The sequence below is a fragment of the Phascolarctos cinereus genome, unplaced genomic scaffold, assembly GCF_003287225.1.
Source record: "Phascolarctos cinereus isolate Bilbo 61053 unplaced genomic scaffold, phaCin_HiC Scaffold_9;HRSCAF=440, whole genome shotgun sequence".
Taxonomy (NCBI): domain Eukaryota; kingdom Metazoa; phylum Chordata; class Mammalia; order Diprotodontia; family Phascolarctidae; genus Phascolarctos; species Phascolarctos cinereus.
Window position 1 is genome coordinate 46,108,141 of NW_027556402.1, and position 20,011 is coordinate 46,128,151.

General features: G+C 35.3%; 1 protein-coding gene across 3 annotated transcripts in view; it reads left to right on the forward strand.

Annotated features, from left to right (window-relative positions):
- The window catches only part of AIMP1 (aminoacyl tRNA synthetase complex interacting multifunctional protein 1), a 53,854-nt gene that overhangs the window by 22,886 nt on the left and 10,957 nt on the right, over positions 1-20,011 (forward strand). For all 3 annotated transcript variants that reach the window (XM_020974733.2, XM_020974734.2, XM_020974735.2), the window contains 4 exons: positions 1,624-1,737; positions 6,757-6,924; positions 9,645-9,859; positions 17,890-18,058. In XM_020974733.2, coding sequence (XP_020830392.1) covers positions 1,624-1,737; positions 6,757-6,924; positions 9,645-9,859; positions 17,890-18,058 — 666 coding nt within the window. The remainder of the gene's footprint in view (positions 1-1,623; positions 1,738-6,756; positions 6,925-9,644; positions 9,860-17,889; positions 18,059-20,011) is intronic.

Consider the following 20,011-nt stretch of genomic DNA (forward strand, 5'->3'; position numbering starts at 1 on the left):
TATGGGAAAATTGAGACACTAAAGTATTCTTGGTGGTATTGTGAATTAATCCAGCCATTGTGGAAAACAATTTGGAACTATATCCAAGGGTCTGATGTACTGCATACATACCCTTTGACTCAACACTACCACTACTAGGTCTGTATCCTAAACAGATTTAAAAACAAGAGGAAAAGGACTCATGTGTACAAAAATAGTTATTGTTGTTCAATCATTTCAGCTATGTCTGACTTTTGTGATCCCATTTGGGGTTTTCTTGGTAAAGATACTGGAGTGGTTTGCCATTTCCTTCTCTGGCTCGTTTTGCAGAGGAGAAAACTGAGGCAAACAAGGTTAAGTGTCTTGGCCAGGGTCACACAGTTAGTAAGCATCTGAGGTCAGATTTGAATTCAGGTAGATGAGTCTTCATGACTTCAAGGGCAATACTCTATCCATGGTGCCTCTTAGTGCCCCTTCCCCCTCAAGAAGAAAGATTTATAGCAGCTCTTTTTGTGGTGGCAAAGAATTGGAAATTGAGAGAGTGCCTTTGTGGCATATGATTGTGATGGAATACTATTGTGCTCTTAGAAATGACAACTAGGATGCTTTCAGAAAAACTTGGACTTACCTGAACTGATGCAAAATGAAGTGAGCAGAAGCAGTTGAACAGTGTACATGGTAATAGCAATATTGCACAGGGATCAACTGTGAAAGACAACTATTCTCAGCAGGACAGTTCCTAAATACTTAGGATGAAAAAATGCTATCTACCTCTAGAGAAAGAACTGATGGACTCTGAATGCAGACAGAAACTTACTTTTTAAACTTTATTTTTCTTTGTTTGAAAAAATTTTATTTTTTTGGTCTGTATTTTCTTTCATAACATAACTAATATGAAAGTCTGTTTTGCATGACTGCACATGTATAACCTATATCAAATTGCTTGCCAGAACAGGGAAGGGTTAGGAGGGGGAGGGAGAGAATTGGGAAGTTTCTAATTTTTAAAAATGAGTGTTAAGAAATGTTTTTACATATAATTGGGAAAAATAAAATATTTTGTTAAAAAGTTACTGGTAACTGATAGGGAAATATCTTTTCAAATATCTTAGGGGAATGTGATGGACAGAAGGAAGGAGTCTCCTAGGGAATGCTAATTAGGTTACCACCATATTGCAGCAGCTCCCCTCTGTTAAGATGAGGAAGCCTAGGAAAAGTTATTTCTTTATTAGCCTTCATGGTGAGGGTGTTATTTCATTCATTTTTAGAAACATAATATCCTTTTAATACCTGCCTCTTCTTCAGTCATTTTGTGTTCTCTGCCTTTTCTCTACTCTTAAGAAAATCATGTGCTGGTCTGTTTTCTTGTGATAATGGGTAATTTTGTTTTCTATTTCAGCCACTTTAGAGAAGCCAGAGTAATGACTTATAAACAGAATCTTTTTTACTGTTATCATTAGCACAGTCTTTTTGTTTTTATCAGCTATTTAATTTTTTTTAAAAACAATGTTAACAGAAAGGAATGGGTCAGTCATTTAATCAGTGGGTTTTATTCTACTTCCTGCAATTATATTATTTCTTAAATTGTTTTAACAAAATGCAGTTTTAAAAAATTCTAGTGTATCTAACTGAATTGATCAATTTTAGTTTTGCAGGCAACTCTCAGAGAAGAGAAGAAACTTCGTGTTGAAAATGCTAAACTGAAGAAGGAAATTGAAGGACTTAAGCAGGAGCTCATCCAAGCAGAAATTCGCAATGGAGGTGATTACAATAGAAACATGAAAATTATGTCCAGTTTCCTTCTGCTCACATTTCATGTTTACTGTGTTGTTTAGTACTTAGAATTTTTTTTTTTAAATAAAGTTGCAGTTTTACTTAATTTGACCTTGAAACTTCTATTACAATTTATCACTGCTAAATAAACTGAAAATGTTTCTGATATGACTAGAATAATAGGTATTTCCTTAGGACAAGTAAAAACAAGTGCAAAGGAATTGTTTACATTTTGAGTGTCTGTTAAATACTCAAATACTTTCTGATAGTTCTTAGTTCTTGGGTCCAGATTCAGGATTTCTTAATTTTAAATATTGTGTGTTTCAGTTTTTAACCTTTGCCACAGATAAATACTAAAACATTTAATTTTTAGGCTTTCTGTATGTATAAATAGATTAAAAAAAAGCCAGTCTTTTGATTTAAATTGTCTCGTTGATTTAGTTTACAAACAGTAGTAGATATAATCTCATTATTTAGAAAAACAAAAACTTTTTTTTTTTGAGAGTACCCTGCCTCAAGAAAATTTTAGGAAAAGTGCCCCAGGTTGAATAGTAACCACAGGGCATTAAGTACTTTTCCATGTTTGCTAAAGTTATAAGAATGTTATATTAAGTTGCAGTTAAAGACACATTAAGGCCCCGAATGCAATTTTAAATGACAGTTTATGTTTTCTTAGGTTTGTAGCATAGAAAGAACTTGAAGTATGTAGAGTTCTACTCTTTGCTGCTTATCAGGTACTATTGTGTAGTACATGCGGTATTTTAGTCCTGAATTTGAGATTGGAAGCAAGACTTAATTGTTTAATCATTCCTCTGATTTTACTGATAAAGAAGCTGAGGTCTGGAGAGCTGAGGGTGTCCTGCCCCCTAGGTCATATAGGTTATTAATTCCAGGACCAGAACTAGACTCCTGACCTTCCTATTTCCAAAATTACATTTACCTTTCAAGTTTAATATCTTTAAGGAATTTAAAATAACTGAAATAAAAGACATGGAAAGGATATGTTTTTTAAAAAAAACTTTAAAAAAATTATAAATTCCCATGTTATAGGAAAACCTGTTGAATTGGAAGCCTTTTACTATACTGTACAGAATGATACATTGTGTAATGGGAATTGTAAAATTACGTTTACCCGTAGAATAAATGTGCACTTTATACTCATTTGTAAATATGAACTGAGAAAAAAGGGGACCTGTTTTTACCAATTCCAAAGAATTGTATATCTCTTTGGATACAAAAAAAATGTAATAATATTTGACATTTTCTATACATTTTATTGGTGATTTGGATTTCTTTTTTGTTTTTATAAGAGTAATTACTCTGTTGCTTGAAGAGTTGTTAGGGATATGAATTGATAGGATGTTGATTAACTTGGCAGAAAGATCTCTGACCTTTCCAGGTAGTCGGCTTCAGCAATACCAGCTTGTTAAAAACTGTGGTCAGCTCAGTTTAAAAATAGTAGTTTTGAAAGTATTAATAACAAACATTTCCGGATTTTTCTCTGCCATAAACTGATAACCTCAGGTCCTCTTATATTAAATTGATAGCTAGGAAGTATAAAATAAACTTTTTATTTCTCTCAGTGGTTACCAGCACAGCATTATGGAAAAACATTACAAATTGTATTTAAATATGTAATATTACCCAAACATTTCACTGTATTTCCTGCAAAGAAATATCTTGATAAGGATAATATGCTTATTGAGTTGAATGACTAACAAATATATTATCATTCCTGTGACACCATCTTACTCATCCCTTCCTTCATTTCCCATGCTGGGGAATTGAATGGTACAAGAGATAGAGCATTGAACCTTAGAATTGGTAAACCTGGGTTTGTGTGCTTTCTCAAATTTGCTAGTTATATGATCACTGAAAGATTACTTAATCTCTCAAAGTTTCAGATTCCTTGTCTTTTAACCTTAAAATAATAATTCTTCTACTTCCCACCTCACAAGACGGTTGTGATGGAAAGCACTTTAGAAACCTTAAAGTATAGTGTAGTTAGTAGTAGGAGTATTATTACTTCTTGCTTAATATACCTGCAGATGCTGTGAACTCTAAAGCATTTTCCTGGGGATATTTTGGAGTTTGTGTATGTTTATTTAAAAAGTACTTAGGCCTGCTTTTAGAGAAGGAAGCATCAAAATCAAGGAAACTGATCAAATTTAACAGAATTGTTAAGGCTTTAATGTGTGCCAGAGACCGTGGTTGTAAGTAACAAAACAAAACTCAAAAAAGGTTTCATTTCTTCAAGCAATAGGAGATATAAACTTAAAGGAACCTTTGGCTTTACATATTTCCCATGAACCTGGAGAGTTTGATCAGCTCTGTATATCCTGGAAGGGGTCAACTCTAATAAATAGTCACTCTACATCCAAATCGGTAGCCCCCTCAGCACTTGAGAACTTTGGTGTTTATAAGATCAAATTATAGTCATAGAACAAACCACTACACTTGACTGGCTATAGCTACATCTCAGCACTTTTCCTTTGCTCAGTCCTTCCAAATCCCAAAGGTACCTGTCACCTCCTGAATTACATAAAGTCCTTGATGATATCTGTGTTGATGTAATCAGGTCTGTGGATAGGAATTTTGCTAATATCAGTAGCCCCCTACATCTCATAAAAGAAGTTCCCTTTTCTAGAAAATAATTATTTATAGATACTCTTACCTCTAAATCGCTAGAACAGCATTTAGGGGTAGGAAATGTATTTTATTTAACTTTCCCCATATATCCAAATTTGACCTCCATATAGCCACATAAAATTATGCAGAAATAATAAAGAAAAAAACAACTCAAAAGGGCTACTAAGTATGTTTTCTTGGAACAAAATTTTTTTGTATTAGCATGTCTACAAAAGTTTGAGAATAGAGTGGCCTTAGTAGAATTTTACGATGTATATTTGTTAAAATAGAAACATTTGAAATCCTATTTTCTTCTCTAGTTGGTGCTTGTGAAATAGCGTTATCTAGAGTTTGAATCTGCCATCTAGTGGCTACTTAAATATATTTTCAAGTCCATAGTTTCAACCTCATAGTCAAAATTACTGAGTAATCTATGTAACAAATAAAGCATAGTAGAATTCAGGCATTTTTCTTTTCAGTTACTATTTCTCAACAGCATTGTTCTGCCCAGTGTAAGATTGTTTTTCATTTTCTTATCTCTGATACCATCTTTTTTTCCTTTGGATTCATAGATAACATATTAAGCATAATTGCTTTCTCTTTTCCTGTCTCTGTCAGAAAAGGTAGATTTTGCTATTGTCCTTTGACATAGCACAGATTTAAACTTCATGCTATTTACCTTCCCACATAATTGTCTGTCCATTGCTTTCATGCTGATCATTATTGCAAAACAGTGTTGGTCAGAGAACTCTTATATTGGCTTTGCCTTTTAGTGATTTTGAGCAGTGTTTCATTTGAGATATATGATGATGTGTATTCCTCCAGGAGAGATATAAAAAGGTATCCCAAAAATGTTGATACGTGTAACCACATATATTAAACAATGTTTCTTGGGGAGGGAAAAGTAATTTCCTCTGCTGTATTTGAAGTCTCAAAACTGAACATACTTTTAGTACTTAAAATAATAATAGTTCGTATCTGTTTAGGATTTAAAGGTCTGTTCAGCTATTTCAAAACAAGACGAGCAAACTAAAACTTGGAAAAAGTCAAATGACTTTTCAAGAACACACATCTAATAAGCGTAGTACCTAGTATTTGAACCCATGTCTGCTGACTCAAATACAGCATTCTTTTTACTATGCTGTGCTGCCTTTCAAAATAATCTGTAATTTTACATTTATAGATTATAATCCTTAAACTATTTTTATTGAATACTACTGTAAAATAGATCGAGGAGTTTGTGTTTTGTTGTTTTGTTGGGTTGGGTTTTTTTGTTGTTGTTGTTGTTGGTTTTTGTTTGGTTTTTTGGTGCTACAGTGAGGGCATCCTACAAAGATAAATTGAAATTCTGCAGAGTATGGTTATCTTTTACCTTTTTTACTTTTAGAAATATTTTGCCAACTAAACAGCCATAGATCCCAGATTTTATGGTACAATTTTGATGTCTGGGGAGGGGGGTGGGGTGTCATGTGTAATACACACACACACACACTTTTAATGAGGCATTACTTAAGGAATATTATTTGGTTGGCTACGTGTTCCATTTTTGGTTTAGAAAATATAGTCACCTGACCCCTGAGATAATGCATGGTTTCTGCTATTTGGGTTTTATTGTTGTTTTATTTTTAAATGAGTCTAATTTCCTTTAAATATCTTTTAACCTATTTAAAGTATCACTGCTCACTATTCCTCATGCAGCAATAGCTGCATGTTGTAGTCCAGTTTTAGACCATGATAACATAATCCTGTCTGTAGAATAATTGTGCAGATATTACCCTAAAATTCTAATTGTCTAGCAGTGAACAATTATTAGTTTTAATCTAGGTAAACAGTAATCTGTTTGTTTTTTGAACAATAATTGGGGAAGTGAGTGATATTATAAAATTTTCATTAGTGTGAAATCTTGTCCACACAGAATATAGATGTGCCCCGAAGTAGTATGCTTGTTGTAGAAATGTAAGTGTGTATGGAACCTTTCCATTTATTTCCTCCATCCTTAGAAAGTAGTGATTAGGTAGTCATGAATAAATAACTTCTTTATATAAAAAAAATTAATATAACTTAAATATACATTCTTATTTTTCTGTGTTCTTTATTAGGCAACTAAATGGTACTATAGTGGATAGAGTTCAGAGGCTGGTCAGGAAGACCCGAGTTTAAATGTGATCTCAAACCGCACTTGCTGTATGACTGTAGGCAAGTCACTTAACCACTACTTACCTCAGTTTTTGCAGCTGTAAAATGAGAATGAACCTCCCTGGGTTGTGAGATGCAAATGAAATAATAAGGACTTTGCACATAGTAGGTACTATATACATGCTAGCCATCATTACTACTATTTCGTGTTTGAACATTTTATATTTCAATGTTCTCTTTTAGTGAAACAAATACCAGTTCCATCTGGTCCATCAGTTCAAGCTAATTCTACATCCATACCTTCTGAAAATTTAATACAGTCAGTATCTGCTCCAGTCTTGCCTTCTGGTACCAAAGGGGAAGGAGGAGATGAAGAAGAAAAGAAAAAGAAAGAAAATACAGAAAAAAAAGGTATTTTCACATTTGAAACTTGTTAGCTTCTCAAACAGTAGTCAAATACATTCAAGCATAGGCTAATTTAAAAAATAAAAGAAACAGACAGAAAAATACAGATGCATGTTATACTTGGCACCATGATCTTTCTTTTTTTACTTTAAAGTTTTATTACACAAAGATTGTCACATGATTGGATATGTCCCTTCTTTGTACATATAGCCTGCTAGTTGGCTTTTCCATTCTCAAATCCATCTTCCACACCGATACCAAAATAACTTTCTTAAGCTACACAAGTGTGATCATGTTATTCACCCTTCTCAGAAACTGGCAGAGGTTCTTTATTGTCTCGACTATAAAATACAAACTAGTATTTAAAACACTCTACTGTTTAAATACCACCTAATTTTCTAAATATGTTCCACTTTAATCTGTTTATGCACTTTGTGTCCCAACCAAACTGTACTGTACTAGGTCTTGCTATTACATTTTCTGCATTCACATAAACAGTCTCCCTTTCCTGGAATGCTCCCCTCATCATCTGCCTCTCAGAATCCTTATCTTCCTTGAGGTAGCTTTAGTTGCTACCTTTTGCAAAGTCTTCCCAAAGCCCTCAGTTTTTGTATTCTCTCCCTCCTTATCTTCTGTTTGCCTAACTTTGAACCTGCACAATAGAATTAAACTTCCTAGAAAGCAGAAAATCTTTCATTTTTATCTCTGCATCCCTAACACCTAGCACAATGCCTTGTCTATGGTAGGCAGTGAATGTTAATTGATAACAGATGAATGAAAAAGCATTTATAAACTGCTTACTTTGTATTAAGCACTGTGTTAAGCTCTGGGGGTACAAATGGAAAAGGAAAAGAGTCCCTGCTATCAAGGTGCTCATATTCTGATGGAGACAACACATATTTCATATGTTCCACATGTTCATTTTCCATCAGTTCCTCTGCTACTTTTCAACCCCATGAATATCCTGCCTTCCCCTAGGATAAGCTCATCACCTTGCAGATTGACTCAGTTTTGACACTCAGCAGTTTCCCCTCTGACTAGAGGGCAGAATAATAAAGTCAGCCCAGAGCCTTCATTTATAGAGAGCTCAGAACTTTCCAGGTAATGGTTCATTTTCCATCAGCTGCCTTGCTTGGTTTCAACTCCCAAGTACATCAAGCCCCCTTGCCAGTTACTCCCTGACCACCCTCCCCATTTCAGCTTCCTTTTTTATCTTGTCTTCCTTCATTAGATTGTAAGATCCTTGAGGGCAAGGACTGTCATTTTTTTTTTCTTATTTCTATACCCAGCACTTTGCATAGTTCCTGGCACATAGTAAGCACTTAATATATGTTTATTGACTATTGATAGGAGAGTTCAGCTGCATGGCAGATGGTAAGGCCTTGAAGATCTTAGTAGGCATGACACAATAGATGATAAGACCTCAAAGTCCTCTGTTTTACAAATATTATAATTGTGACTGCCCTGCATGTCCACATCAAAATGGTGTGAGTGGCCATATTTCCTCACCTATCTTTGGGTCTGGAGGGGTCCTAGTCACCACCATTGGGAATGCACCAGTGGAGCCTCAAGGTCTGAGTAGAGGAGAGACTCTGGATTTCCTCATGAAGGTGTGGGAATAGAGGGAGCCAGCCTCCAGCTAGGAGAGGGAAAGGGACGTTGGCAAGAGGGTTTAGGGAGAGTGATATCCTTTGGCTCTTGCTCTCTCAGGCTCAAGAAGGAAGGGCTACCCTGTCGGCAGGTATATAAATTTTTGTTAGATTACCATGTCTTCTCTAACATGGTAGAACCTGTCTGGCATAGTCTTTGAAATCTCAGGGTCTTTTGATTAGGACTTTGGTAGAGATGGTTGAAAGCTCGAAAGAGAGATGTTTTGCCAGTAGGATTGCATTTAAATTAAAGTCAACTCTAGTGTTTTTACAATATTATTATTCACAGCTCAGTTATTAAAGTTTACTAAGGAAAACATTTCCCTCCTACAAAAAAAACATATTAGAAGTTACTTTTTTCTGATTCTAATACATCTGCTATTTCTATCTCTGTGTAGGTATTATCTCATGTTAAACTTGCCCCCTACCCCCACCTAACATAGTTGCTGGAAAGTTAAGTAAACAATATAAAAGAATGATGAGGCACATTGGGAATTGAAGAATTTTCTTAAATTACGCTGAAATACTACTTCACATAGCTCTGGGACTCAGAATAGCAAGACTTGAAGTAAGGAGCAGCATGGTACGGTGGAAAGAATACTGGTTCTGGAGTCAAACGACCTAAGTTCAAGTCCTGCCTCTGAAGGTATTACCTGTATGACTTTGGCAAGTCGCTTCACCTCAATAGGACTTAGTTTCCTCATCTGTGAAATGAGTAGGTTGGGTTAGATGGCCTCTGAGGTCATTTCAAGCTCAAGACCTGTTATCCTGTCGTTTGACATTAAAATCCCCTTCATGTACCCTGCTTTTTATTAAACAATGAGACCAGGCTTAGTAGAAGAGATCGTATGATGCAGGCAGAGATCCAGTTCATTAGTGTTTGTGGCACATGTCTTGATATTCTCAGTGTCAGTGTAGGTGAGCTCCAGCAGGTTGGGCTGACTGCACTGTGGGGAGATTAGGTTCAGCTGAGGGCTCACAGTAGGTGTCTTAGAGGCAGCATCTGCATTGAGTATGTGAATGGATTATGTTATGGTTTTGCTTCCTGACTGAATACCATTCCTGAACACTTGACAGGAGAGAAGAAGGAAAAGAAGCAAAAGCAGCCAGCAGCCGCGGCCCCTGACTCCAAACCAATAGATGTCTCTCTCCTGGATCTTCGCATTGGTTGTATCATCGCTGCCAAAAAGCATCCCGATGCAGATTCTTTGTATGTTGAAGAGGTGGATGTTGGAGAAAAAGTACCAAGAACAGTTGTCAGTGGCTTGGTGAAGTATGTCCCCCTTGACCAGGTATATTGCTTTTGAGCAATGTTTCTCTTCATTCAGTCCCAGATGGTGCTAATCCATGATGTGTTCAACAAAAAGGCATTTCCTTATCAGATAACTCATGTCCATGGGACATTTTCCAGTTTTGTGTAGCGGTTGTTTTGTGGAATGTAGCCAATTTCAAATTTACCTGGAAGAAAAGGGGGGAAAACAGTAAAAACCTTAAAAAGATTCCCAAAGAAAATCCTTGAGAATAAAAGGAGGAATGGATCCATTGTTTGTTTTAAACCTTGGACCACCCTCTCTTTGTGTTCCTCACAGAAAGAAAACAGAGTTTTATTACTTAGAATATGTTCCTCATTGCTGCCAGACCTCCTGTGCTCAGCTCTGTCATTCCAGGAATAAAAACTACTGGTTTTCTAGCATGCTAAAGGTGAGCTTCTGAAACCTTGAAGGAGACAGGCATCCTATGAAAACTGTTGTGTAGTATTTGTATTTCAATTGAGTTTAAATTACTTGAATTGTTCAGGCTTTCTCCTTTCGCTCTAGCAGTTTGAATGCATATAAATACCATCAAGTGCAATTACTGATGTTTTGAAATTTTACAGGACCAAAAAAAAAAATCACACATTTTAAAGGAAGCCTGAGTTCTTTTTTAAACTTCCCCAGGCTATAAGGTTATTTCTTTGTATGGCTGTAGAGCTGCACCCTATTGAGTTACTTTTGAACAGCTGCTCTGTAACTATATCCAGCAATACTTGCCCTGTTTGCATGTTGATTGGGGAAAGCGAATGTTTAAAAAAAATGCAATTATGAATTGAAACTCTAATGAGGAACTTAGTATTGATTATTTATCTGAGTTGAGTTTTAGTCAAAATAATTGTATTAAGTTTTCTTCTTTGACTCAGTCCTGAAGATAGTCTGGCAACTGTTTTTAATCTATAATTAGAAATCCATAGTATTCATGTTTAGGTGTTGGTTCAATATTGACAGCAAAAGTCCAAGTCTGGATCACTTTTTTCTCACTTCCAAATTAATCTGCTTAGGGAGGCAGCCTAGTGTAGTGGGAAAAGTCCTGTACCTGGAATGATGGAATGAATGAATGAAGTATTTTTTATGCTTTCATCTGTTTAAAGCACTGTGCTAAGAATAAGAATTGTTAAGAATATAAATCAAAATCAAGATGCTTCTGCCCTCAAAGAGCTTACATTTTAATTGGGGGAGATAATGTCTGTAAGGGGAATGGTGGCCCAGGAAATGGGCTTTGGTCTGGGGAGTCACAGGGATGATTAGTGGAATAGTGGATCACTCTCTTTTGGTGAAAATGGCGATGGTGATAGTTCTCAGAGCAAGAGATGGAAGGGAGAGGGTTGGAGAGAAAAGGTCGCAAGGAAAGATGAGAATGAGCTTCCTGGAAGTTCAGAGCCAAGTGAAGTATTTCTAAGCAAATGTGCACTGAAAACCATTGATTGCTATGGGGGGAGGAAGGTGCCAAAGAACACACACACACACACACACACACACACAACACAGCCTTGCAATTTTATCTTTTTGGGGGAAATTTTGCAATCTGTAACTATTGATCATTTTTGTCTTACTGGACATTTTTTCTTCTATAGTAGCATTGAAAACTCCTGATGTCTTCTGTTGCTGTTTAAGTTGACCATCTGTTGATTTTGCAGAAAAGATTAATGTATTATTACAAATTAATGCGTAGTTTCATTTTTTGAAGTTTTTATTCTGAATTAAATAGCAATATAAAGAGCATTTCCATACATGAAACAGAACACAAAAAAGATTATATATGACATTCAAATATCTCATTTAATACCACTTGCTTTTTGAGGGAAAAAAGTGCAGTTCTACCTACTACAAAGGCTTTCTCTTTTTTGGCATCACTATTGATAACTCCTCTCATCCTTTTCCTTTCCTTTCCTCCCCACCCCTGTTAAGAACTAAGAAGGAAAAAACAAAACAAAAACCCTTGTGATAATTAAGCACAGTTAAGCAAAATAAATCCACATAGTGGCGATGTCCAAAAATGTGTATTTCTTTCCAGACCTTGCATCCATCACCTCTGTTGAGAGATGGATGATACATTTCATTGTAGGTCCCTTGAACACGTAATTGAATATTGCATTGATCAGAGTTCTTTCAAAATTGTTTTTCTTTACAGTGTTGATGTCCTTAAAGAAATTACTTTCCTAGTTCTTGCTTCACTCTTTGTCAGCTCAGAGTATATCACTCAATATTCTCTGAAATTATATTTCTTATATTAGTAATATTCTGTTACATTTTCATATATAACAGTTTGTTCAGCCACCCAAGAGGCAGTGTTCCAGGAGCACCACAGCTGGAAATACAGCTGTCATCTCTTCCATTTGGACTCTGTACTGAATATTCTCCCGTATCATGGAAAACTTTGTGGTGGTCATACCTCCATGCTATACTTCATTTAATATTCATAATCAAAGGGTAGTTAAACAAGCCTGTCTTTTGTTCCATCTTTCAGGGAATCTGTGTAATTTTGATACATTCATGAAAGACATCTTGTTGAAAAAGAGCTTTTAAGGAATAATTTTACAATACCAAATTAAAAACTTTTTTATAGTTCAAAAAAATAAACTTGGGAAGATCTTGTGGTTCCTTATACCTTAAAGTCAATTTTATCATTGTAAAGATATGGTGTATTGTTGAATGTAATTTATGAAAACCTTGTGTTCCCTTCTTAAACCTTCATTAGGGATGTCCTTGGTGCTCAAGAAGATTATTCTCATAGGGGTTGGAGAAGGGGAGGAGTTTTAGAAATGGGAAAGTATAGGTCTGTAGTTATTGGTATTCATAAAACCTCCTGAGGAAAATTTTGATCACCCAGAAATTTGGCCCAACTAGCCAAATAAGTAAAGAATTCCTCTTGTCCAGATAGTGACACATGTTTGAATATACAACCCATAGAGTTGCTTTATGAGTTCCTAGATCTTGAGCAAACACTGCAAATAGCTGTCTGGTAGGAGCTCATTTATTTGGTGGAAGAGAGCAGACTGGATTGCTTTTGACAAATTGTACATTGTTTTTGATGACCTCAAGCTTCTCCGAGAAATAAAGCCTATCTTTTTAGCAATAATATTCTTACCATAGCATATCGCAGTCTCCATCACACAAAAACCACGCTGGCAGACATGAGCAGACTGCAGCATGTTGCCAATGACGTATTATGCAGGAGAAATAGTTGGTGCTAGAGAAAGACTTATGATAGGAGAAATAAGTATAATCAGTAGATAAAAATTCCCAGGTGAAGTGGATCCACTGGGGAGGATTAAAGGAGAATATATATAGTTACAAGTTAACACAGGATGAGCTGGCACGAATGGGCTGTAATCTTTGTCTCTGGTGGAAAACATAAGATTGCAGATCTGTGGAAGGGAGAAGTTTGTTTTGAAACAACAGCAAAGCCTTTATAAAATATGTTCAAGGAAACAACAATTGATTATTGATTATTAATTAAAAAAAAAAGTGGGATATTTGACCAGAGTTTTGTCTGTCCAGGTTGACTTCATATTTTTTCAGTCATTGTGTATGTTATTCTGGCTCTTTGTTTTTTACTCTGCATTCCTTCATACATGTCTCCCTTATTTCTCACATAGTCTTTCCTTGTAGTACGGTAATATTTTATTCGGATACCATATCCTATTTAAATATTAATTATTTTGAACATTTTTTTTCAATAAATACTTTGTATTTCTTTTTTAGAAACTATTCATATCCATTGACCACATGTCTATATGTGATTTATCCATAAATTTTTTTAAATGTGAGGTTAGGCTACGGGGCCTTTCTAAGGTCTTTGGTTGAAAATGGCAATTTTCCTACCCTAGCTCTAGAATTAAGATATGAAGTACCTATAACTTTCCAGTTTCATGGAGTTTGGGGCCATGAAACAGTAACTCCCTTCTTTTTTCTTTTCATGTTATTCACTTTTTGTAATCATCTTTTTTTAAGTTTGACCAGTTACACCAGAGCGTGAGGCATTATTACAACCATCACCTTGTATATTAACCAGAAAAATATTTTAGGTTCTGTTAAATTGTTTTATGTTTCTCAAAATCTTATTCACATCTGCTTTACAGCAAAAGCTATAAATAATAATGATGATAATATAATGAAAAAACAATTGGGAAATACATTCTTAGTTATGAAGAAATACTTGTTTGATTTTTTTTTTCCTCAAACCATTAGAGTAATTTAAGTCTAACCAATACTGTTTTAATTTAGGGCTTTATGAATGAACTTTAGATAATGTAGTCTTAAAACACCTTATCTCAGCAAAGATAATGACTAAGAGAATGATTGTGTAATCAAAAGAATCACAACCTTTGAAGGACTCATCAGTCCTTCTAATCCAACACTTCCTTGAACATAGCCTCTCCTCCACTGCATTGTTCACAGTAATCTGTCTGTGCTTGTAGACCTCCATTGTGGTGGATGTACCACCTCTATAGACAGGCCATTGAACTTATGGACAGCTCAAATGTTTATGAAGTTTTTCTTTTCTTTTTTTTTCCCCAATTAAATGTAAAGATAGTTTTCAGCATTCACTTTAACTTATAAGATTTTGAGTTCCAAATTTTCCTTCCTCCGTTCCTCTCTCCCCAAGACAACAAGCAGTCTGATATAGGTTATACACGTACAGTCATATTAATATGAAGTTTTCTTAAACAGATCTAACACCTGCCTCTTCTGCCTGCTCTCCAAGGCTAGCCAGAACAAGCCTAATCCTGTTATGCATGGCAGCCCTTTGAAATACTTGAATTCTGTTCTTATTGTCTGTAAAGTCAGTGTTTGGAAACTGTGGGTACTAGAGTGAGAGAGTAAAAAGTCAGAGATGAAGTGGTGAACCTGAGAGTCTCAAAGGGTGCTGATGCTGTCAACAGAAATAGGGAACTTTGGAAGAGGTATGGATTTGGGAGGCAGAGATAATGAGCTCTGTTTTAGACAGAGTGCAGAAAAAGGAGAGAAATCAGCCCAGAGCAGAGCCTTGGGAAGCACCCACAGGCAGAGGTTGTGATAAGGATGATGAGTCAGCAAAGGAAACTGAGAAGGAGCTGTCAGAAAGGTAACAGGTGAACCAGGGGAGAGTAGTGTCATGAAATCCCAGAGAAGAGAAACTATAGGACTAAGAAAAGACCATCAGATTTGGCAGTTAAGAGATCTTTATTAACTGTGGAAAGAGCAGTTGAGGTTGGAAACCAGATCACAAAGGGTGCAAGTATAAGTATGAGTAGCTATAGAGTAAGATGATATAAAATAGAAGCAGTGAGTAGGGACTACTTGGGTACTTCCTTTTAATAGGTCCAGGTTTTACAGAACAAATCCTTTTATTAAGGGGATTTGTTCTGTGAAGTTTGGATTCAGTGAAAGAGATGCACTTGAGGACCTAGAAGCCACATATGGCCTTGAGGCTGCAGATTCCCCACCCCTGGAATAGACTGCACCATGATAGTTGGCTATTCTAGATTTGAGATAAAACTAGGGAAGGGAGGAAACTCACCTTTTCTTGGCTTTTCTGTGTTCTTTTTTTTTTTGGGGGGGGGGTCAGGGAAGAGACTCAGGAATTTCATTTTCTGTGCCCCGTCCTTTTTTTAAGCCTAAGGTTTTAATCTCAAGTAAGCACAGAAGCTGGGTGTATCCTGCCTTTCTTATTCATCTCTTCAGTGGGAAAATTCACTGAGCACACAAAATAGTACATATTTGATTGTATAATTTAAGATATAATAACAAATAAAAATTGAATTATTTAACTTTTATTATAGTTGAATTATATAACTTTTTTAAGTTGGCTGAATTATAAAAATGACAGAATCTTCTGGGTTTTGTTTTTGTAAATGTAATACCAGTAGTCTTTGCTACTGTTTCCTGGTTCTGTGAAGCATTTTACAGGCCCCATAAAAGTTAATAGTAAGTTGAAGGAGATCTAAGAGTGATGATTAATAACTCCAGAATGTTAGGCAAGAAAATAAGCTCTCAACAAAGAAAGTACCATAGAAAATTAACATTACTTTTGAATGCCTGATTACTTTATCATGCATTTATGCATGTAATCTTTTATAATCCTTTTCCTTTGCCAAATTGTCATTTGAAAAAAAAGTTCCTTTAAGTTAAACAACAGTTTGATTGAAGATGTATTGAAAACATCTTCTCTTTTAATGCTGTAGTTTTCTTTTTGTTTCTGTCTTGTCTTGTTATTTATTCACATCCTCTTGCGACCTAATCTTAGACAGCAAGATAATACAATCCTTTTTTTAAAAAATTAGATTTTTTTTAAAAAAACTAGGCTAGTTCATTCCCCAAATGATAAATGGTTAAAGGATATGAACAGACAATTCTCAGATGAAGAAATTAAAGCCATCTATAGTCATATGAAAAAATGCTCTAAATCATTATTGATTACAGAAATGCAAATCAAAACAGCTCTGCCGTACCACGTCACACTATCAGATTGGCCAACATGACAGAACAGGAAAATGATAAATATTGGAGAAGATGTGGGAAAATTGGAACACTAATGCATTGTTGTTGAGTTGTGAAATGATCCAACCATTTTGGAGAACAATTTGGAACTAAGCCCAAAGGGCTATAAAAATGTGCATACCCTTTGATCCAGCAATAGCATTTCTAGGGCTATATCCCAAAGAGATCATACAAATGGGAAAAGGACCCACATGTACAAAAATATTGATAGCAGCTCTTTTTGTGGTGGCAAAGAATTGGAAATTGAGAGGCTGCCCATCAGTTGCGGAATGGCTGAGCAAGTTGTGGTTTATGAATGTAATGGAATACTATTGTGCTATAAGAAATGATGAACAGGCTGACTTCAGAAAAACCTGGAAAGACTTGTATGGTCTGATGCTGGGTGAAGTGAGCAGAACCAAGAGAACATTGTACACAACAACAGCCACGTTGTGCAATGACTAATATTGATAAACTTAAAACCCTTCTCAGCATTACAAGGATCTAAGACATCTCCAGAGGCCTCATGATGGAAAATGCTATCCACATCCAAAGAAAGAACTATGGAAGTTGAATCGCTATCATTTTTTTTCCCCTCTTCTGTTGAGTTTTGTTTCATCTTTCTGATGGTTCCTCCTATTGGTTTTAATTTTTACTTACAACTTCACTCATGTGAAAATATGTTTAATAGGAATGTAAATGTATAGCCTATATCAGATTGTGTGCTGTCTTGGGGAGGGTGGTGGGGAGGAAGGGGGAGAAAAATTTTAAACTCAGAAGAATATGGAAGTGATTGTTGATAAATCAAAATGAATTAATAAAATTTTAAAAGAACTGGGCTTGTTAATAGCAATAATACCTTTCCTTATTAATTTGTGTTTATTAATTGTCTTTATTTCTCCTTACTCTTAAAATTGCTCATTTGGATTTTGAGTCACTGTAAATGGGTCTAGCTGTAGGTAGACATTAAGCAACTCAAGTTGCTTTTTAGATATTGCTTCACATCTTTTAAGATAAAAACTTGTGAACTCTAAAACTGTTTTTAATAATGACAAGAAAAAGAATTGTAAATTCATTTTGAAAGTTGAACAATTATGGAATTCTGTCAAGGTGAGCCATGGAAAAACTTTTACAAGATTCCATGAAAAATAGAATTTGTTGGTAAATAAATGGATGGAACTTGGAGAGTATTTGGAGTTCACACTTAAATTTTAAGCAATTCCAATACTTTTTTTGTCATTTACAGAATCTAGTAACCTGATAAACATGAAATAAGTTGTGTCTTAGAAGAATGGTACAGAGGTTTAAGAACATTGACATTTATTTTCATAGGTGCTTATAGTTACTGGCATATATACCTTCAGCTATAACATTTTCTACATTTACACTTTTATAGATAGCTCTAAAATCATAATATAAAATTCTCATTATACTTGTATTATTGATAGAGACACTCAGAACAAACATTTTTATTACTATATTTTAAATTCAGTATTCATAAATAAAATTTAGCTCACCTTTGATCATCTGATTTGTTATTCCTACAGATGCAGAATCGGATGGTAATTTTGCTTTGTAATCTGAAGCCTGCAAAGATGAGGGGAGTGGTATCTCAGGCAATGGTAATGTGTGCTAGTTCACCAGAGAAGGTGGAAATCTTGGATCCACCCAGTGGATCTGTTCCTGGAGACAGAATTACTTTTGAGGGATTCTCTGGTAAGCATGAAATCATACTGTAAAATTGTGTGTCAGAAATCTGTAAGAAACATATCAGTGCTAGCCTGAGTAAAGTCAGTTTTATATCTAAGTTACATTACTATACTTTTAACCTTCCATTAAATAATAATCATTTACTTCCTGCAGTGTACCAGTCATAAAAATAGCTTATATCTAAGCCAAATTGGAAAAACCTACTTGTTTCTTAGGATTGGAGTTTTCTCCAGTAGAAATGATGAGCAGAAAATGAGGATTTACATTCTATTTCAATTAATTTCCTTCTATGAGCAAGGTATTGTACTAGGCCCTGGCGAAACAGATAAAAATAAAAAAGCCTAGGGGATATGAGGCAAGTTGCATACAGCATGTTCACATGTAAGTAAATATAAGGTAATTTGAGGGGAAAAAAAGCATACTAAACTAGGGGGATCAGGAAGGTACTTGCACTGAGCCTGAAAGAAAGCTTGGGCAGACAGATAGCAGAATGAAATATAATGGATTATTTCAGTTACATGAAATTTAAAAGGTTTTACAGAAATAAAAAATGTAACCAAGATCAGAAGGAAAGCAGAAAATTGGGGGGTAATTTTATAGACAGATTCTCAGATAAAGGTCTCATCTCAAATACATAAAGAACTTTGTAAAATCTGTAAGAATGCAGGTCATTTCCTCAATTAAGAAATGGTTAAAGGATATGAACAGGTGGTTTTCTGATGAAGAAATCAAAACAATTTATAGTCATAAAAAATGCTTGGGGCAGCTAGGTGGCACAGTGGATAGAACAGGAGGACCTGAGTTCAAATCTGGCCTCAGGCACATAACACTCACTTAGCTGTGTGACTCTGGGCAAGTCACTTAACCTCAATTGCCTCACCAAAAAAAAGAAAAAAGAGAAGAAAAATGCTCTAAATCATTATTAATTAGAGAAATGCAAATTAAAACAACCTTGAGGTAATCATTTTACACATATCAGATTGGCAAAAAGGATTGAAGGGGAAGGCAACAAATGTTGAAGGGGATATGGAAAAATTGGAATACTAATTCACTGTTGGTGGAGTTGTGGACTGATTTAACTATTTTGGAGAGCAATCTGGAATTATGCCCAAAGACTTATGAAACTGCCTGTGCCCTCTGACCCAGCAGTACCACTACTAGGTCTGTTTCCAGAGATGATTAGGGAAAGAGGAGAAGAACTTATGTGTTATAAAATATTTATAGCAGCTCTCTTTGTGGTGATGAAGAATTGGAAATTGCAAGGATGCCTGTCTATTGGGGAATGACTGAACAAGTTGTGGTATGTGATTGTGATGGAATATCACTGTGCTATAAGAAATGATGAGCTCAGTGATCTTAGAAAAATATGGATAGACTTTTACAAAATAGTGAAGAGTGAAATGAGCAGAACCAAAGAACAACTTTGAGCAAATAAGTCATTTTGGCTATTATAAATGGCCAAATTAACTACAAAGGACCTATGAAGGTAGATGCTTGCCTGCATCCAGAGAAAGAACTAATAAATAGATGTATATAATTATTTTATACATACACACACACACACATTTATGTCTAATGATAGCCATCTCTAGGGTAAGGGAGAGAGAAGGAAAAAAAGAAAAAAATTTTGCATGCTAACTTTATTATATATTTAAAAGGAATAGCAAGTTGTACATAGTGGATTTGAAGTATCGTGTAGTCATCTTTTTATTATACTATGTTATGGAAATTCTTGTTTTATTCCATAAATTAAAAATAAAATGAAAATTTAAATAATAATAATAAAGACAAGCATGGTGGTACACTAGAGAAGAAGAGGCTGGGGGATCCCTTGAGCTGAGGAGCTACAGTTGGCTAAGCAGATTGGGTGTCCATGTTAAGTCCAGCATCATTCAGGTGAGCCCAGAGCAATGGGTGACCTCACCAGGTTGCCTGAGAAGGAGCAAACCAACTGAGGTC